Below are 22,192 nucleotides of genomic sequence, written 5' to 3'. Positions count from 1 at the left end.
AGAGAGACAACAGCAAGGAGATGAAGTGCTTTTTTTGAATGGGAATGAATGCAACACTCAATTCCAGTCCGGGCTAGCCTAACACGAACACGAACACACACACACACACGTAAGCTCTTGCAAAAACATGTTAGCATAAAACCACTTACACACCAATCAGGTCCAAGAGGGCATGATGTTACCATGAGAACACCACAGTATTAAATATGATAGAAAATAGTAACAACACTAGTGTGGATTGGGACACAGCCATAGACGTTTGTAATCTAACATCTTAAGCTGGTAAGCGATGCATAGCTATGTCCAAAATGAACTCTGATCTCTGATGTTTTTCAGTATTAGTTAGTTGTTTGGAGAAAAAGGATAAGTGCTGGATTGGGCAGTTTTTGAATGACAGGTTGCTTTTCTCCTAATTTCCTGGACTGAAGCATGGTTCCTCTGACTGGTTGAAGCATGATGAATTCAAGGTGCCTCCAATGTATATCAGCTGTTAAACCTGGTGAACCTTTTTAATGGATGACAGAGCGTCATTTTGACGCATGGCTATATGATGATGCAGTACATCTGTCAGCTTATCGTTCAGATTAAAATAAACGGTACGAGTTTATTTTTTTATAAATGCCAAAAATAAAAATATGAATCCAGGGTAGACCGAATGATTTTGATATATATACATATATACTCATATACATGTGTACAGTTCAACTAAATGCTTTTTCTGCACATATCAGGTTCTTTAGAAGTTGGGGTCAGGGCGCAGGGACAGCCTTTGTACGGCCGGGAGAGTTAAGGCCTTGCTTAAGGTCCCAACACTGGTATCAAACCCACAACTATCCAGTTGGTAACCCAAAGTTCTACCCACTACGCGACCACTGTCCCAGAGTGAAATGTCCATGTGAAGACATCTTCAAATCCAAACGACATAGTCATTAAAGCAAACAACGTAATCCTTTGTAGAACCTGTTAGCATATGATCAACGTATGATATTTTTACCAAACATATTACAGTGAAACCTCGATTTAACGGACCTCCATTTAACTGATTTTGGATTTAAGCCGAATGTCTGGTCTGATTGTTTAAAATTTCCCACGAGAGGTGTACCCACACCAGTAGTTCAGTAACTGTCCACTAGCCAGCGCACGTCTCTCTGTTTACATGAGTGAGAGGCTTTGTTTTGCCGGAGGGCTCGCTTTATTCTCGACTTTTTCTCTGTGTTTAATGCTTCATTTTTATGTTTAGTTTTGCACCAGCACTTCTCCACCACACAAGGTAAATAAGATTTCTCCCCTGTAGTACAGTACACTAATTTTACTAGTTATTTACAGGTTTTACATGACATATTTACATATTTATTTACGTTGTTTACTTTACTGTTAATCATATTTTACGGACCAGTGCTCCCCCCATTCAGTCCGTTAAATCGAGGTTCCACTGTATATACTTTTTACTGCAGTCAAGTATAGGTATAAAACCTGCTCATTTACACTGTGGCACTGTGACTGTTCCACTAACAAGTACAAAGATCTGATGCAGACGAAACTAATACTAAAGCTATTTAAAATAAGAGTAAAACTTTAAATCTATTACGTGACGTGATTTCTCAGCTGCAAGCAGTGATTATGAGTTCTGCTTCGCTTGCACCGTGTCTAACATTTCTGCGACGCCGTCTCTTTTCTCTTCTCCTTTCCTGACTCTCTCTGTCCTTTCTCTCTCTCTCTCTCTCTCTATGTAACAGATCTGTGTGAGTAGGCCTGTACGTTTGCCCTCATGCTTGGCTGGACGACACCAGGCTTTGAAAACTATTTTTAGCATGCGGCTTGAAGAAAAGTGCACGAAAGCACATTTCCTTCACCACCACACACAATCTCTGCAGATCCTCTCTCTGTCTTCGGGAGCAGACTGAACCACGGGCAAACCAAACCAGTAGAGCACACATGAAGAACTGCACACGGGTGCACCGTGAGTTATGGGGTGTGATCTGTCTGAGAGTTTGGGTTTCTTCGGCTAGTATTGCACCCATCCACCCCGTCCTCGAGGGAAACGACAGAGGTTATTATTTCCAAGGGTCTCTGAGAGGGCGAGTGTCATGACCTCGTAGGTCTCAGTACATTAATATGGTGCTGATGTCATAAGAGGTTTGAGACTAAATGCACTGCAGCAACATACACAATATGCACAAAAGTACGGGGACACCACTTCTAACTTTCAATTTCATGTGTTTCAGGCAACAGTTTAGGGAAGTTTCTTTTCTGTCCCAGCATAAATGTGCCACTGTGCACAAAGCAAGGTCTATAAAGACATACAAACTAAACTCAGTGGTTTAAAGAAACTCCAGTGTCCTGTACAGAGCCCTGACCTCAGCCCCACCAAACAGCTCTTGCATTAACTGGAACATCAAACGAGACTTATACTTCAAAGTCTTCAAAGCATTATCGGTAGAATGGCTGTTGTTATAGCTGAAAGGACCACACAGAGGTCACTCTGTTTTAATACCATTTGTTTCTGAAATGGAAAATCTAACAAGCTCAAGTGTCCAAATACTTTTGACCACATGATGTAAATAGGATAATTATTATTATAATAACAGATCAAAGTGTATATCATTGTTCTTTTTTATTAGATTTGCACATATAGAAGCACTTTGTAGTTCTACAATTACTGACTGTAGTCCATCTGTTTCTCTGCATGCTTTGTTAGCCCCCTTTCATGCTGTTCTTCAATGGTCAGGACCCCCACAGGACCACCACAGTGTAGGGATTATTTGGGTGGTGGCTCATTCTCAGCACTGCAGTGACACTGACATGGTGGTGGTGTGTTAGTGTGTGTTGTGCTGGTATGAGTGAATAAGACACAGCCGCGCTGATGGAGTTTTTAAACACCTCACTGTGACTGCTGGACTGAGAATAATCCACCAACCAAATGTATCCAGCCAACAGCACCCCGTGGGCAGCGTCCTGTGACCACTGATGAAGGTCTAGAAGATGACCGACTCAAACAGCAGCAATAGATGAGCGATCGTCTCTGACTTTACATCTACAAGGTGGACCGACTAGGTAGGAGTGTCTAATAGAGTGGACAGTAAGTGGACACGGTATTTAAAAACTCTATCAGCGCTGCTGTGTCTGATCCACTCATACCAGCAAAACACACACTAACACACCACCACCATGTCAGTGTCACTGCAGTGCTGAGAATGATCTACCACCTAAATAATACCTGCTCTGTGGTGCTCCTGTGGGGGTCCTGACTATTGAAGAACAGCATGAAAGCAGGTTAAAACAGTATGTAGAGAAACAGATGGACTACAGTCAGTAATTGTAGAACTACAAAGTGCTTCTATATGGTAAGTGGAGCTGATAAAATGGACAGTGAGTGTAGAAACAAGGAGGTGGTTCAAATGTAATGGCTGATCAGTGTGTATTACAATTATGTGAATTGTATTTAATATACTAAGTAAATTATTAAGAAAAGCAGTAGTAATGCATTTAATGTTTGATAAACACCAATAATAGCTGAAACTAAACACTGATTGTTATCATTTAAAAATATTTCTGTTTAATGTAGTTAAAAGGGTAATAAATAGGAAAGTGCACGGAGCCTTTTCATAATGGAAACGGAGACTTAATCATTTGTGTTCAGTTTTCTGTGCGTTGGTTTATGAGACTGTTAGAGTATGTTAGAAAGAACTAGAGATGGACCGATCAGGGTTTTTGGCATCGATGTCGATCTCCGATCTCCTTTCAGGGCGATCGACCGATAGTCGATTTCGATCGGGGGGGCAACATGCCCACACACGCCCACACACACACACGCACGCAGGTTTAATGTTATCCAGTTCAGTCTGAAAAAAAAACTTAAAAAGAGCCTCACAGTGAAGATAAACCGGAGACAAACGCAACACGCAAAACGCGCGCGCGTGTGTGTGTGTGTGTGTGTGTGTGTGTGTGTGTGTGCGTGCGTGTGCGCCTTTAAGAGAAACGCTTTGTTCAGTGTCGCTAAGTGATTCATGATTCATGATTCGATTCGTTTTCATGCAAAGCGTAAGTTTCTCTTCTCAGTTATCTCTCTGTGTTTACTGTTATTAATTAAATGTCGTTGTATTAATAAAATGTAGTTTTAAATAAACAGCAGATACTTCAGAACAGTTTGTGTGACTCTTTTACATTAAAAAGCTTAATTATAAAGCTTAATTAAACTGCTATTACCACAGATCTGTAACCGAGTCAGACTCGTTCCGGCTAAGTAAGCTAAAAGTTCAGCAGATGATCCTGAACTAACGAATTTGGTAATGAATAAACTTTTGCCTCGGATTGGCTCTGTAACGTTTTCTGTTCTCATCTACATCACAAGTAAGAACCACTTACGATTTACCAAAGTGAACCAGGTGTTTATATAACGTGCTGATAGAATCGACTCAGATGTGACCGGGTTGAATTATCTTTTTAAAGTAAATATTTCAATCAGCAAAATTGCATCATATGTATGATGCACAAAGTTAATGATGTTATTTTAGGTCGTGAAGAGCTTTCACTGTGGTTTCTGTGTGATGGTTAATTAATTTTGATGCAATGGTTGGTGCGTCGTAGCTCAAAGTCTGGATCAATCCACTGAGCTGTTAAGCTTAACGTGATCTTTATATATCACACAATCGGATCGGCTACTTTTGGGAAATATCGACCGATCGTCGATAGCATATTTTGATAAAAAATCGGCCGATACCGATTCATAGCCGATCGATCGTCCCATCTCTAGAAAGAACACATGTATAAATCATCATACGAGGCTCACGCATGTTTACAACTTCCTACCTTTCTTGGTTTCACTTTGTCCTGGTAGTCATACTGAAAGATGCCTTTATAACTCAAGCCCAACCACCACGGGATCCCCTGCTTATCCTAAATCAGAGAGAGAGAGAAAATAAGTGGAGGCTTTTCAGAGTTCACGTCTCTAAAGTTTACGACAGCAACATGATGCCAAAAAAAAGCTGGGATTATCACCTAACACCTTCTTACAGAGACAGAACAGACATGTCAGACAGGGTCATGTAAGGGAAAGTGTGTGTGTGTGTATGTGTGTGTGTGTGTGTATATGTGTGTGTGTGTAGGTTGACTCTTAAGTTAATACAATTCCATGCATTTATGAAGCAGGCAAACCCACCTTAACCGCGTAGTAATGAACTCCATATGTAGGCAGTGACTCCACTATGCTCATATAACTGGATAAGAAAGAAAGAGAAGAGAGAGTGTGGGGGGTGCGAGAGGCCACGTGATTCTATAATCACTTATATCTGTCCGAACCGTGGCTGAATAAATCACTTTTATATGCACTAGCATTAAGTCAAGATAATAACGATAACATTGATCCCAAATGTGTTTTCTTAAAAAAGTACAACAGGAATTTTATTACTTTTAAGCATTAAAGCATCTGGACGTCACACAACTGTCGTACATATATACAGTATATATCTTTACAATTATTTACCTGTATATATGTATAGTTATTAGCAGCGTCTCTGTCTGTCTGTCTGTCTGTCTGTCTGTCTGTCTGTCTGTCTATCTATCTATCTATCTATCTATCTATCTATCTATCTATCATCTGTCTGTCTGTCTGTCTGTCTGTCTGTCTGTCTGTCTGTCTGTCTATCTATCTATCTATCTATCTATCTATCTATCATCTATCTGTCTGTCTGTCTGTCTATCTATCTATGTATCTAGCTATCTATCTGTCGGTTTGTCTGTCTGTCTGTCTGTCTGTCTGTCTATCTATCTATCTATCATCTATCTGTCTGTGTCTGTCTATCTATCTATCTAGCTGTCTGTCTATCTGTCTGTCTAAATATCTATTTATATATCTGTCTAACTATCTGTCTGTCTATCTATCTGTCTGTCTGTCTGTCTGTCTATCTATACACTTATATATCTGTCTAACTGTCTGTCTATCTGTCTGTCTATCTATCTATTTATATACATCTGTCTAACTATCTGTCTGTCTATCTATCCACTTATATATCTGTCTAACTGTCTGTCTATCTATCTGTCTGTCTATCTATCTATTTATATACATCTGTCTAACTATCTGTCTGTCTATCTATCTAAAAGTGTCTACATGCACATGTACCATCCTATAATCATTGGATATCACCAGAAACCTGATTATGTGGTCTTGTAAACATTGTGTACTCATTTAGCAAAAAGCCACTAAAACTGTAAAACAGAATTTCAATTGAGTCACATGGAATTCATCCAGTAGTCAACACTCCTTGAGGAGTGGAAGCTGTTATAGCTGCAAAGAGTGGACCATGTTCATATTAATTAATATTAATACAGGTTTAGAATGTGATGTCATAAACACTTCTGTACGTGTAATGTGTAGGTGTCCCAATACTTTTGTCCATATAGTGTGTGTGTGTGTCTCTTACTTGACAATAGCCTGGCCCCGGGACTGACCGCTCAGCTTCTTATAATGCTCAATGACACGGTCCTCACTGGAAAAAAAAACCACACACACAAGCACTAACACATGTGCAGAGGGGTTGGGAATGACTGTTTCGTGGCAGGAATATCGTGAGAACATGGCTGTCAGCCTGTTTAAATTCCACAGCAGGACCGAGCTGAGTGCAGATGCTGGGAGTGAAACCGGATATCAGGAGGGGAGATAAGCTCCAGCGCTCGAAGAGCTGTCGTCTGCGTGCCTGCCATCGCTGCTGCTGCCGCCGCTGCAGTGTGTGCATGTTGAAGTGTGATACTACGGTACGGTACTATTTTTAACAAGCTGTGTGAACCTGAATAACAGCCGAGGCTAAACATTTGATTCACATTTATTTTCATCTAAAACTAATTGTGTTACATAATTAGTTAGTGCACATTTATATAATGTGATGTCGCATGTGCTTTCTATTACTTCCTTACTTCATTTCTTCTTAATCTAGTCCCTCCCTTCCTTCCTCCCTTTCTTCCTTCCTTCCTAATCTAGTCCCTCCCTTCCTCCCTTTCTTCCTTCCATCATTCCTAATCTAGTTCTTTCCTTCCTAATCCAGTCCATTTCTTCCTTCCTTTCTTCCTTCCTAATCTAGTCCTTTCCTTCCTTCCGTCCAAATCTAGTCCCTTGCTTCCTTCCTCTTCCTTCTAGTCCCTTAATCCCTTCCTTCCTAATCTAGTCCCTCCCTTCCTTCCTCATCTAGTCCATTCCTTCCTCCCTAATCTAGTTCCTTTCTTCCATCCTTTCCTTCCTTCTTTCTTTCCTTCCTAATCTAGCACCTTATTTTCTTTTAGTCCCTTCCTTCCTTCCTAATCTAGTCCCCTCCCTTCCTTCCTTAATTCCTTTCTTCCCTCCTTCCTAATCTAGTCCCTCCCTTCTCTCCTCCCTCCCTTTCTTCCTAATCTAGTCCCTTCTTTTCTTCCTTCCTAAAGTGGCCCCTTCCTTCCTTCCTCTCCTCCTAATCTAGTCAATCCCGTTTTTCCATCCAAATCTAGTCCCCTCCTTCCTTCCTCTTCCTTCTAGTCCATCAATCCCTTCCTTCCTAATCTAGTCCCCTTCCTTCTTTCTAATCTAGTCACTTTTTCCTTCCACATGTTCTCCCGACACGTTTACAGTCCCGACCGCTTCTTTTCATCTGCATGAGGCGAGTTCATATGGAGATCCGTATTGCGCACAGAGAGTCATGCACTGATCTCCGTTATCCCCTGTCTCTCTGCACTCTGTGCAGGTACCATCAATCAGCCAGCAGAGGGCATAGTTTCTAATGGCAGCGGTTATGAGGAATCTGGCACCCCCACCCCTCGGGCGAGCCAATCATTGTCCGTGTAGGCACCTGGCTGAGATTCAATTGCAGATTATACTGATTATAACTCCAAATCAGTTATAATGAGATGAAGTGTGTGTGTGTGTGTGTCTCACCAGTAAGCAAGAGATGGGTGTTCTTTGAGGGCTTGGGTGGGCAAAGCAGGTAGCTTCTTGAGGTCAGCTCGTGTGGCATCGTTACTGCAGAAAAAAAAAACAAGCAATGATAAAGATCTATGAGACCCTGAGAAACTCAGCAACCCCAGACATAAAGGCAGTAAGTAAGAGGACTGTGTGGTCTAAACTGTGTGGCTTTATTGCTCATTATACATTAATTCATGTTCACCAAGCGTTTTGTCCTAATCAGGGTTGCAATTTGGCCCGATGCCACCCTGAAACACTGGGTGCAGGGCATTAATGCATGCAGTGACCTTTTACTATGGTTTATGACCATGGTGCTTATTCTTATCCACAGAGAGCCACGGCGGCTGCTACATGTGAATCAGGTGGAGCCGCGAGCTGGTATGAACGAGAGCGTAACGGGATCAGAAGTGATAACAGAACACTATTTATTCTCCACATTCCAGTTCCTTCCATCAGCAGCTGTTCCCGGGATTCCTGCCCCTCAATGTCTTTCATTCAGTCTCTTAATCTCAAGGTAACCATTACCAGTAATGACACGGCTTTGTGTCATTCACACATGCTGGCTTCACTCAACAGTTTACTGGGTAGCACCATTTTACACGTACAGCAGTTACATAAAACAATTTTACGGACAAAAGATCTTTGTAAAATGATCTAGTTGTTTTATTAGCTAGTGATTCACTTTTGATTCACTTCCACATGATTCCTTCCTACAGACTCATTACTGAGCTACACACAGTACTGTATGTTCCTAATTATTCACATTTGTTGTCTGGTCCAATTGTTTAAAATGCCTCTGAGAAGCCTACTGAGACCAGTAATTCAGTAATTGCCCACTAGCGGGATAGGCTTGTTTTACCAGGAGATTTGCTTTGTTCTCGCCTTTTTCTCTGTTTTATGCTTCATTTTTGCAAGTTCTAGTGCTTAGTTATGGCTTTAAGAGAAAAATCCACTGCGAGAAGCGTACCGAGACCAGTAGTTCAGTAATTGTCCACTAGCTGGCGCACGTCTCTTTGTTTACATGAGTGATTGGCTTAGTTTTGCCAGGAGGCTCGCTTTGTTTTCTGTGTTTTCTGCTTAATTTTTGCAAGTTGTAATGCTTAGTTACGGCCTCAAAAGAAAAATTCACTGCGAGAAGCGTACCGGACCAGTAGTTCAGTAATTGTCCGCTCTCTGTTTAAATGAGTGATGTATGGCAGCTTAATTTTGTCAGGAGGCTCGCTTCGTTCTCGCCTTTTTCTCTGAGTCTTATGCTTCATTCTAGTGCTTAGTTATGGCTTCAAAAGTAAAGGGAAGTGGTAATCAAAAGAGGGTGCATCTAGGTGTTGCTTAAATTAATAATAAAGTGAAAAGCGGTATTTCTGTGGCTCATGTATGTGAGGAATATAGTATGAAGAAACAGACAGTGAGTGACATACGTAGGTCTAAAGAAAAACTAAAGGAGTATACAGTGAAATGTAGTGGTTTTACATGACATATTTACATATTTATTGATGTTGTTTATGTTACTGTTGATCATATGTGCATGTATAGCACTTTTGTGGACCTTAGTGCTGTGTTTTGAAAAATCACATTCTTCAGACCAGTGCACCCCACTTTTAGTCCGTTAAATCGAGGTTCCTCTGCATTAATGATATATTATGGACAACATTAATAAAACCTAGATAATGAATCCATTGTTTCTACATAGGTATGCTTATGGTTACATTCATCAAACGAAACTGAAAAATCCACCCGTCTAAATGGTTGCCACCTATCACCTGGCAAATCTAAGGTAATAGGGTCGTGCCAGGTCTTACCACAGGAAATTGCAGTGCCTGTTTGCTCTAGGGTGCTCTTACACATAACACCTCCCTGAGAAATAGTCGAATACAGGGAAACAGAGAAAATAAAGGACAGAATAACAGGGTCAGTATTGGGAATGCAACACTGTTTATTTTCTGCATTCCATTTTCTACTATTAGTGTGTGTTCCCAGGACTCAGGACTCCCACCCTGACCTCGCTCATTCAGTCATTTTTTTCTGTCTGTGGGGTCTGGTTATATTCCAAAAAAGTCTTTAATACAAAATATGTGTGTGTGTGTGTGTGTGTGTGTGTGTGTGTCTATTAGAACATTTCTGTTGCTATGAATGCGATGATTACCTTGTGAAGTCTCCTTTGGCTTCCTGAATGGTGAAACAAAAAATAGAAACAAAGAATTAGTGGAATTAATACAGCAACAGGTTTATGCAGTGTGTGTGTGTGTGTATTTGTGTGTGTGTGTATGTTTGGTGTGCATATACATGTGTGTGTGATGCGTGTGCTAGTGTAGTTATGATTTAAAATGACTCAGTAGGAGACTCAGGATCTCCCATCTGGTGTAAATCCTATAAAAGGTCAAGCTCTACTGCACCTGCATCCCACTAACACACACACACACACACACACACACACTTTACACATACAGATGTGCAGAGACCTTTGTTTCCTATTTACCGTCAGGAGGAAATTCTGCACTTACTGACCCTACAGACAATCATTATAGTTTACTGCTGTTTACTTAAATACTTTATAATAGCTTTGATTTAGAGAGGTTACCGAGGTTTAATTAAGGTACCTTATGGTAACAATGTTTATTAAATATACAACATGGTGTATACATATAAAGTCATGTTTTTATCATGTATAATACTAATAGTCGCATTGTATCAAACACTGACAACAGATCGTTCTATTGCCAGCAATATGACACAACGCTGTCAAGGGACGCTAACTTTACTACAGAGATGAAGACCGGACCTGGTCAACTGTCAGTGCTGTTATAATAAGTTGGAAATGTCTAAGGTCAACATAAGAAGTGGAACTGATCATCGGGAGCTTTAAAGATAACATGGGATAACTGAGTGTCAGCTGAAGTGGTGTAAAGCCGTTGGACTCTGGAGCAGTAATATGTGTACTGTGGGGTAACAAGAATAATACATTACACTCACAACAACCTTATTAGAAAGGCTGGACACCCTATGTTTATATAACACATCTCATGGGCTATTCTTAAACTTGTGCCAATGATTTCAGTGCACTTCAACGGCCTCCCCAGTCACCAGACCTGAATCTAGTAGCGCACCTTTGAGATGTGGTAGGTCAGACCAAAGCACAGAGGTGTCATAACCTCCCCCATAAATATCAATCCAAATATTAATTCAAGTGGGAATGAGTGACAGTGGTTGCCTAGTGGATAAAGCTTTGGGCTATTAATCGGAAGACTGCAGGTTCCAATCCCAGCTTTGCCATACAGCCACTAATGACCCATAAACAAGGCCCTTAACCCTACTGGTTCCAGGGGTGCTGTACAATGACTGACCCTGGACTCTGACCACAGCTTCCAAACATGCTGGGATACATGGAAACAGTATTTTATTGTACTTTACACGTGTGTTTGTACATAAAAAAACAAATAAATGCCATCCTAACATGCCTGGGTTATGTGATAAGCTGTCATGGCATTAAATATGATAAGATGACTACAAGTTATGGTACTAGTGCAGTTATTGCTGTTATGGCAAGTATGATCGCATATGACATCTACTATTACATGTTTATAACTTGCTTATTACACACACAAACACACACACGCTCTTACCTGCAGTATGTAGGAGGCCAGTTCAAACACTACCTCACTGTCCACATCTATAAGCTCCTGTAACAAAGCAAATAACAAAACAAAGCATGAGAAAGCTCTGATATCATGTAATTCTTCTTTACTTCCCTATTTGGATCTATTTCCTTTGTTACTAAGAGACCACACACACATCAGTGGGAGACAATCACCTCATCCCACTGCACAGGAGTTCAAATATGCCAGGAATGTCATTCAGAGACAGTGTGTAAACTCACACATCCTCACTGAAGTTATTCTGGTATTAAAAGTACAGTAGAACAAGGGCTTTACTGGTTAGTGTAAAGGGCTCTGGGAATGTGACATCACATCCTGGCCAGCCAACATATACACAACATCAGAGTCTACGCTAGCTACCTATCAGACATTTAAAAAGCCTACATTTGTTTAACCTCTTCATTTATACATATACATATACGCAGATCAGCCATAACATTAAAACCACCTCCTTAAAACCTACCATATAGAAGCACTTTGTAGTTCTACAATTAATGACTGTAGTTCATCTGTTTCTCTGCATGCTTTGTTAGCCCCCTTTCATGCTGTTCTTCAATGGTCAGGACCCCCACAGGACCCTCACAGAGCAGGTATTATTTAGGTGGTGGATCATTCTCAGCACTGCAGTGACACTGACATGGTGGTGGTGTGTTAGTGTGTGTCGTGCTGGTATGAGTGGATCAGACACAGCAGTGCTGCTGGAGTTTTTAAACACCTCACTGTCACTGCTGGACTGAGAACAGTCCACAAACCAAAAACATCCAGCCAACAGCGCCCTGTGGGCAGCGTCCGGTGACCATTGGATAGAGATGAGCGGCAATAGATGAGCGATCGTCTCTGACTTTACATCTACAAGGTGGACCGACTAGGTAGGAGTGTCTAATAGAGTGGACAGTGAGTGGACATGGTATTTAAAAACTCCAGCAGCGCTGCTGTGTCTGATCCACTCATACCAGCACAACACACACTAACACAACACCACCATGTCAGTGTCACTGCAGTGCTGAGAATGATCCACCACCCAAATAATACCTGCTCTGTGGTAGTCCTGTGGGGGTCTTGAATAATTGAACAGCATGAAAGGGGGATAACAAAGCATGCAGAGAAACAGATGTTATTATTATACTTATTAATATTATTATTTCACTGTTTTACTTGGTTTGAGTGTCTGACTTCACCTGGATACCCTGGGCATGAGGTGGAAATACATCCTTAGACTTATCACAGGGTCTCACGCCCACTCGTTCACTTATTTACTCCCTTACATGCTGGAACAATCCACCCTCTGCATGTTTGTGAGAGGTGGGAAGACAGAATGTGACTTGTGCAAATGCTGTTCAACATATTAATTCCATTAGTACCGAGGTTTTTTTTGGGAAAATAGCAGATGTGACAACATTCTGCTCTGAGTAAAGACTGCTGGATTGTGTGCACTAATCCCAGCCTCAGCTGCTCTGAAGACAAGCTGCAAGGTATTTTGATGTCTGGTGAGGAAATGATACGTGAAACTGCTTTTATGGGCGGAACAGAGGTTTGAAACCAGATGCACAATCATAGTAAGCTCTGAGTTTGAGTGTGAGAATGCCCTAAATGGGAAGGGTGGTATTTTCCCCTACCAAAAGCAGACATTGTTAAGTATAGTGGTATATAATAGGACCCATGATTCTCTTCTTTAAGCAGGTTTGACTGGTCAATGATTTCGCAATAGCAGCCAGTCTGAAACTGGTGGCTGATTTAAGGACTTCAATAAAAATGTGGTTAAACAAACTGGGTTGTGTGGGTGCGTGACCTAAGTGTATGACCTTTAGTGTGTTTACAATATAGCTTTTGCAGTGAACGTAAAAATTCTCTACCAATTATACCAATTATAAACCAAAGCTATGTTTAAGTACATGAAGAGATTCAGTTATCTGGTGTAAGTCAGCAGTGAATGTGTTTAGACTGGGGCTGTAGGTATACTGCCCCCTGGTGGTACAACATGCGAAATGACATTGCGCAACCTACCCCCTTAAAAACGTGCATTAACGAATCAATCCAACAGATTACTTACATCTTTAGCATTAAATACATTACATTAACTCACAAGTGTATCAATTTGTGGCTAATATAGCTTAAACTTTATAAGTAATAACAGGCCGGACTCCGGACAGGCACCCTGTCAGAAGTGTATTACCACTTTGTAGTCCGGGGTGGACAGGTTGGCGAGCGCCTCATGACTGGTGTATTGAGTACAAGGCCCAGGAAATGCTTTGAGGTGTAAATCAATGTCAACCTGCATCCTCCTACCTGCTGGCAGGTGTGGGCATAGCGTGGAAGATGGGACATAATACAGTGTTTTAGGAATATAGGAAATATTTAGGAAAATCATTAATAAAGTATCTGTCTGTCTATCTATCTATCTATCTATCTATCTATCTATCTATCTATCTATCTATCTATCTATCTATCTGTCTGTCTGTCTGTCTGTCCAATTATCTATCTATCTGTCTGTCTGTCTGTCTATCTATCTGTCTATTTATCTATCCAACTGTCTATCCATCCATCCATCCATTTATCTATCTGTCTGTCTATTTATCCATCCAACTGTCTGTCTATCTATCTGTCTGTCTGTCTGTCTGTCAACCTAAAATGCAATGAGAACTACATTTTAATAATAATCATATTATTAACAATAATAATAATAGCAAAATACCCATTTCAACCACGTTTTAATCAAATAATAATGCATCATTATGTTTTATTTCTAGTGCTGGAATAAAAGTAAAATGAAAACCCCCATCAAACATCCCCTTACAATTATAAACGTATGCTAGCTTATAAGTGTACCTTATAAATGCAGGACTTGGCATTGAGGAAAAACAGCTCGATTGTAGCGTTGTCCTTCAAGTAGGATATACTCTCAATATAAAACCTGTAAAGAACAACACACACAGAAATGTAAAGACATGCTGGCTACACATCACACATCTCACACAGCATTATGTGGTAACGTCTGAAGTTTCTAGCTTGGTGCAGGTGGTATAATAGTTTATATAGACTCAAATTAAATGTAAACGTATTAATTCAAATGGGCATTTTTACAAAACCTGCATAGACTACCCAGCAGGGGTCATCAGAAACCAGTAACAATACACAGAGTTTCTGAAAACAGATCTGCTCTATGTTCAGGCTTGGTGTTTTGTTGGAACGTCTTCATTCGATCTATTTATTATCCGTCACTCATCTTCATGTTCCTGTCAAAGACCTGATGCCTTAGTGTTTGATGAGAAGCCGTCCCTATCATTATGCTTCACTGCGTTAACGATGCAGTTTACTGCTTGTTGTTCTCGATGCTTTCCGGTTTTCCCGCAACACTTTTTTTGTGGCTGCTGGATTTTCTCTAATCCTTCTTGTATTTGAGGACACTATGTGATACCTGTGTATCTTTAGATATTTATCTAAATGTAAAAATGATTTATGCACTGGAAGTATTTTATATAACAACATGGTTCCACGTTCCACATAGTGAGCCAGGCGGCACTGTAAGTAAAGGTTAGGTTTATGTGCAACCCTGTCTGGGGTCAAATCCCACCATTATTAATGTACTCAATAATACAGTGGCATTTAAAATCCTTAATGGAGTAGCATCGTACTGCAGTGTGTTGGGTGACAGAAATAGCCGAAGCGCTTTATTAGAGATAGAGGGCAAAATAGAAGTGCACTGGCAGCTGGTTCAATTGGACACGTGAGTGAGAGGGTCAAGAGAGAACTTTACACGCATCGAGGACTTCGCCTGCCTCGATCAATATCCCAATCCTACACAATTAAACACACGAGAGACACACACTCGTACATAAACGTCTGCATTAACGGAGAATGATGGGACACGTGAGAAGCATAGATCTAATCTGCACATCCATGCAGACGGACCTGGAGATGACGTAATGCTAGTGAGGATCTATACTGCCCAAACATATAAACAAATGCACCCTGTTATTGTTTTATGAAGATGGTATTACATCACGATGGATCAAAAATCAATTTATTTTCAATTATAAGTTCAGTCTGGCCTTGCAGCGCTGTTCTGCCGGAGCTGTTGTGTTGTGGTCAGTGTGTAGACATTAAAACCGCACGCCTTAAAGCCTCGTGCTGCAAATCACTACCACTAATAAAAGATCTGGCTGCAATAAAATGGTGACAACAGATAAATAAATGCATAAAGAAGCTTTAAAAATGGTAATTGTTTGAGCCTTATGATAATTATTTACAAGCCTTTACCCCTCCTACATGGTTATGTTGTCCTGGTTAAACAAACTCACTTCTAATGGAAGTCTAAGGTTAGTTGTACAGCCTGTTAATAATCCAAAGGCTGCAGTCACCCAGGAAATTTAACATTCACATTATCTAACAAAATATGCAGAATAAACGTAGGTGTGATTGAAGGAGAGACTGTAAAAATCCACTTTGGCAATTTAGTTGTGACAAAATTTGAAAAAATCTATTAAAAATATATTCAGCGTAAGTATTTGTGTTTATTCAGTTCATTCGACAGAGCATTTGTGAGGTCAGGCACTGATGCTGGACGAGAAGACCCAGCTCACAATGGTCCAGTTTATTCCAAAACATCCAGTGATTAGGAGTCAGGGCTTTGGAGTTTCTTGACATCAAACTCACACCTTCACATTTTCAGCATTTAGCAGACGCTTTTATCCAAAGCGACTTACAGTTGTGACAGCATATGATGTAAGCAATTGAGGGTTAAGGCCCAACAGTGGCAACCTGGCAGTGGTGGGGCTTGAACCGGCAACCTTCTGATTACTGGACCAGCACCTTAACCATTAGGCTATAACTCACACCATCCCACAAACTGTTGCCAACAAACTGGAATCATATCATCAGGGGTTCAGCAGACTATCGAGATGGCCCATTGGTTGGCCGGGCTTCTACTCAGACATGATTGGCTATGCCTGAGGGGAATTGGTTGGCAGGATGGCCAAATTATATGCTTCCCACTTGGCAGCAACAAATTAGGGAAGGTTCTTTCCTGTTCCAGCATGACTGTACCCCTGTGCACAAAGCAAGGTCTATAAAGGTTTAATGAACTCAAGTGTCCTGCACAGAGCCCTGACCTCAGCCCCACTAAACAGCTTTGGAATGAACCGGAAACATCCATTGAGGCTTTGTTGACCAACATAAGGCTGTTGTCCAGGCATACAAATATTTCTTTGACTAAATGTACACAAATTCCCACAGACATACTTTAAAGGTTTTGTGAGAAACCTTGAAAGGATCACATGAAGGTCACTCTGTTTTAATACTATTTGTTTTAATGAGAGATGGGAATGTCCAAGCTCATGGTCAGGCATCACTTCTGGCCATATAGTGTAGTATTGTTTGTTATTAATATAAATAGGATACGTAGAAATACTCCTTTGATGTATTTCATTTAAGTTGAACATATAAGCAGGCCTTTATAAACAATAATCCAAATAAGGATTTTTAAGCCTGAATTATGAAAACTGCAAATTAAACGCTGCTGTTGCCACGATGACGAGATTATTAAGGGTGTTGATGTGAGAAAAACTGGCTCCTAACAACAGCGACTGCTTAACTCAGGGGTCAAACACATTTTATAGGCGCTGAGTTGTGAGTCTGTCATGAATGACCTTGCTAATTTGCTGTATCAAAAACTCAACATGCAAACCCCAGTGGAACACTTCATTTATGCAGTGTCAAGGGTTTTTACTCCAAATACAGCTCTCTGAAGAGCAGTTTCCTCAAACTGTATACTACAAAGAGATAAACAATTCAACACAACAAAACATTCAGCACTATGTCTGTTCCCACAATTATAAGACTTTTATAAGCTGGTAATATAAACGTGTTAAGTTCCTACTGTTGCAAATACTGTATACGTATTTAGCTATTACGCTACATAGCTATTGTTTTTAAAGGTCTTAAACCTCATACTACCATAGTACATAGTAAGTCAAATTAGTGCACTATCAGCGGAACTGTTTATTATATGTAGTTTATTTATATACTATGCTGTATAGCAGTACAAAGATTGAGACGTGGGTTCATTAATGAATCCTGTCAAGCAACAACTGGCATGAATGAATGTTTAACAAGAGGCTACATGTGCACTTTGGTCACATTTACACTCAAATATAATGCTAAATAAAATTCATAATATATTAAATAAGGGCGGCACGGTGGCTCGGTGGGTAGCACTGTCGCCTCACAGCAAGAAGGTCCTGGGTTCGATCCCCAGGCAGGGCGGTCCGGGTCCATTCTGTGTGAAGTTTGCATGTTCTCCCCGTGTCTGCCTGGGTTTCCTCCGGGAGCTCCGGTTTCCTCACACGGTCCAAAAATATACAGTCAGGTTAATTGGAGACACTGAGTTGCCCTAAAGGTGAATGTGTGTGTGTCTGCCCTGCGATGGACTGGCGCCCCATCCAGAGTGTTACTGTGTGCCTTGCGCCCATTGAAAAGCTGGGATAGGCTCCAGGACCCCCCGCGACCCTAATTGGATAAGCGGTTAAGACAGTAAGTGAGTGAGTAAATAGTGATTGTACAGAATATCCTGTCTTCTGTTTGGGTCGTTGGGCTTCTTAGTGGCTTGTTCATAGTTCCTGTGATTGTATTCATCCATCTTGCTGCTGGCCTTCCTCTTCCTCTTACCTTTAACTCATCCAAGTATAACTCTGTTTCCCAATGAAATGGTTCTTCTCATAACGTTCCATTGATAAAACTGAGAAACTGGTATGTTAAAACACCATCTTAATTTTTATGTCACCCAGTTAAACAACAAGTAAAATAAATATTGATTCTTGCTGTTGGTTTGGACCTTTTCTAGGTACAGCAAAATACTGCATATGTGTAATTTAGCAACAAAATATGCTGGACATTTGGTATAAATCTAAATCACAAGGTAATAAAATTGCTAAAATGATTCATTTGGATTTCTAATAAATTTTTGAACAGGTTCTTGAATTTGATCTCTGAAACTACTTTAACATAAAGTCCGGGTCCTGTCTGTGTCCTTTCTCCGGGTGCTCCGGTTTCCTCCCACAGTCCAAGACATGCAAGTGAGGTGAATTGGAGACACTAAATTGTCCAGGACTGTGTTCGTTATAACCTTGTGTGAACTGATAAATCTTGTGTAATGAGTAACTACCGTTCCTGTCATGAATGTAACCAAAGTGTAAAACATGACGTTAAAATCCCAATAAATAAACAAACAAACAACATAATATCCAGTCACATGTGCAGTCAGGCCCGAGTGAATTCAAGTGAACCCGTTCGGGTTCGTCTGTCTGCTCACCTAACGCAGAAGTGGAGGACGATGGGGCCGGATTTTTTCGGGAACTCGTGCTCCAGCACGCGCCTGTCCAACTGCAGCCAGCTGAAGTGACCCCTAAAAACAACAAGGATCAAAGAGATAAGCATTTTGTACTTAAGAGAGAAAACACAGAGCTGTTGTTATGTTTGTTGTTTTCTTCTATATTTAATATTAATATTCTAATCACAATTTCTTGAGCCTAGTGGGTAGAGCTATGGGCTTTCAGTCGGAAGATTGTCAGTTCAACTCCAGGCCCTAGAGCAAGGCCCTTAACCTTGTCTACTCCAGGGGCGACGTACAATGGCTCACCCTGTGCTCTGACCCCAGCTTCCAAACAAGCTTTGGAAAAGGCATTTTATTGTACTGTACACCGGTATATTTATATAGAACAAAAAAGGCTTTAGTGTGAAATACAGAATTGTAGCATGATGTGAGCTGAGAAAGATGCTAGAAGTAATAATGATCCTATCATTTTAAATTACACATGCAGCCAGACTACAGTGGGCTACACTTATAGCATAAACCACCCCCTCATTAGTGGTATGGCATGAAAACCAGACTACCAAGCGCTGAACATCTGGCCGGCCTACATATCAGGCTAATTCGATTTGATATTTAATAAGGCCCTTGATGACATTGTGAATACGTACATTGGACTTACACATACCATATAACACAATAATACCAGTAGAACACACGGACGCTTGAGTGACACAGCGGTAAATTACACTAGCACATTACAGATGAGATCTGGGATATGGGGTTCGAATCTCAGCAGTGCTTTATATTAACCAGTTGGACGTATGCACGGACATGATTGGCCCATGTCTGAGGGGGTGGTCAAAACAGCTTAGCCACTGCGAGGTGCACTTGTCAGTGTGCTTTTAGTGCCAGTCCCAAGCCCGAAAAAAAATAGCAGGGTTGAGTTAGGAAGGTATGTGGGAGTCTGGACACACCCTACTATCCTACTGACATGTAAGTGTCATTGCAGTCTGTTAGTTGCAGCCCTGCTTTTAATACTTCTAAGGTAACCTTATTTGTAATACTGTGTTGACATTTTATTTCATACAGTGTGTGTGGTGTTATTTAACTACATTTACATTACACCGACCAGGCATAACATTATGACCAAGGTGAAGTGAATAACACTGATTATCTCTTCATCACAGCACCTGTTAGTGGGGGGGATATATTAGGCAGCAAGTGAACATTTTATCCTCAAAGTTGATGTTAGAAGCAGGAAAAATGGGCGAGCGTGAGGATTTGAGCGAGTTTGACAACGGCCAATTTGTGATGGCTGGACGACTGGGTCAGAGCATCTCCAAAACTGCAGCTCTTGTGGGGTGTTCCCGGGCGGCAGTGGTCAGTATCTATCAAAAGTGGTCCAAGGAAGGAACAGCGGTAAACCGGCGACAGGGTCATGGGCAGCCAAGGCTCACTGATGCACGGGGGGAGCAAAGGTTGGCCTGAGAGGTCCGATCCAACAGACGAGCTACTGTAGCTCAAACTGCTGAAGAAGTTAATGCTGGTTCTGATAGAAAGGTGTCAGACTCCATGCCTGGATGGGTCAGGGCTGTTATGGCAGCAAAAGGCTGACCATCACAATATTAGGAAGGTGGTCATAATGTTATGCATGATCATTGTATAATGTAATGTTCTCATGATCTTATATTCAAACCACAATCAGCTGAACAACAAACACAGTACTTGAGTTACAAGGTAATAATAAAACAATTACTGAATAAAATGATGTCCAGATGTAACCTGAATGAGCGCTTCAAATTAAATTAGTACAGATGTACAGCTTACAAAGAGTGTGTATAAAATCAAAGGTGTGTGTGTGTGTGTGTGTGTGTGTGTGTGTGTGTGTGTGGGAGCAGCCATCAGTTTATTAGCATATCCCCAGCGACTGGAGTCTGGCGTCTCGGAAACTGCTCTGAAGCACAGGTCAAGGGTCAAGCTGAGTAGAATTCAAAAAGTTTCAAAACTACAAATACCGCAGTCCTCCAGAGAGCTGTGAAAAGTGTGTGGGTGGGTTTATGAATGTCCGTGTGTGTGTGTGATGGTTATGTGAATGCTTGTGTGTGTGAATTTACACATTCAGGTTCTTTCTCTTTTTGTCACATGACTATAACCATGATAAACTCACGTATCATCTGTGTAGGAGATTCCGAAATACTCCTTCTCCTTCAGGTTGAAGTGTGATGCCACCAGATCCAGGAGATCCTTGGCCATCAGCTTGGGCTGCAACAGAGAAGAAGAATTTCACGCTGATTACTAATCAATAACAGCACCAGAACATAGTCATCTTACTTGACAGCTCATTCTGTAGCTGTCAAGCACACACACACACACACACACACACCCCAAATCAGGGCAATCTGTGTCTGCCCACCATCCCAGCTTGACCAAACTCCAGTTTACTCCTCGGTGTGTTTGTATTATTTAAACTCCACATCCTCTAAGATTCTGCATGTATCACTACACTAAGTATTTATTTAACTGCACACTTTGTCTTTTCATATTCTAAACACAACAGTCGACCCCCCCAAAGATGCGGTGTCTGTGTGCCATGTGTGTCCTCAAGCCCGGGTTTACCCACCCTAATTACTGTTTCAGTTCCACACAGCCGGCTTTTCATTAACGTTACACACACCCACATATAAATACACACGCGCACAACTTACAATCGTCCATGTGCTCACAAACTAACATATAAACACACCCTGAATAAGGATTTAAGGAGGCAGCGCACACACAAACAATTGAAATAATACACAAACAGTGCATGTGGAAAATAGAAAGAAAGTCAGGGTTTTGGTGGGTACGGTTCCATCTGGAATCATAGGGAACAAGGCATAAACAGCTGAACAGGGCGCCAATCCGTCGCAGGGCTTGGTTCTAGTTTTAGGTTCGGAGGTTTAGACTTAATGCCACCACTTCCCACACTGAGGTCCCTCATGTTTTTATGGAACCAGTTCCTAATGGAATCAATGTGTAGTTCCGACTATGTATACTAATATCCTGGTAATAAGTGTCGTGTGTGTGTGTGTGTGTGTGTGTGTGTGTGTGTGTGTGTGTGTGTGTGACAAGGTTCCAGAGATCCCCAGTGTGGGTTGTGATATATAATTAATTTTTATGTGCAGCATGCTGGTGGAATATCCGGAGCGCTATAATTGAATAACACAGAGATGATGTATGGACCAGATATCATTCACAATCATTTGTATGCTTTTGATAGCAATGTATCGAGCTGTGAGCTAATCAGCAAATAATTTACATTATATACTG

At 41.0% G+C, this 22,192-nt stretch overlaps 1 protein-coding gene across 1 annotated transcript in view; it reads right to left on the bottom strand.

Moving 5' to 3' along the window:
• The window catches only part of frmd4a (FERM domain containing 4A), an 89,245-nt gene that overhangs the window by 29,920 nt on the left and 37,133 nt on the right, over positions 1–22,192 (bottom strand). The window contains exons 3-11 of the mRNA XM_063004285.1: positions 21,051–21,145; positions 18,884–18,976; positions 14,404–14,488; positions 11,545–11,601; positions 10,068–10,090; positions 7,898–7,981; positions 6,420–6,485; positions 5,159–5,216; positions 4,810–4,896 (exon numbers count right to left, since the gene is read on the bottom strand). Of these exons, the coding sequence (XP_062860355.1) occupies positions 4,810–4,896; positions 5,159–5,216; positions 6,420–6,485; positions 7,898–7,981; positions 10,068–10,090; positions 11,545–11,601; positions 14,404–14,488; positions 18,884–18,976; positions 21,051–21,145 (648 nt within the window). The remainder of the gene's footprint in view (positions 1–4,809; positions 4,897–5,158; positions 5,217–6,419; positions 6,486–7,897; positions 7,982–10,067; positions 10,091–11,544; positions 11,602–14,403; positions 14,489–18,883; positions 18,977–21,050; positions 21,146–22,192) is intronic.

This window comes from Trichomycterus rosablanca, chromosome 11 (assembly GCF_030014385.1).
Source record: "Trichomycterus rosablanca isolate fTriRos1 chromosome 11, fTriRos1.hap1, whole genome shotgun sequence".
Taxonomy (NCBI): Eukaryota; Metazoa; Chordata; class Actinopteri; order Siluriformes; family Trichomycteridae; genus Trichomycterus; species Trichomycterus rosablanca.
Note: the sequence above shows the minus strand (reverse complement) of the source record. Positions and strands in the feature narration are given on the sequence as shown.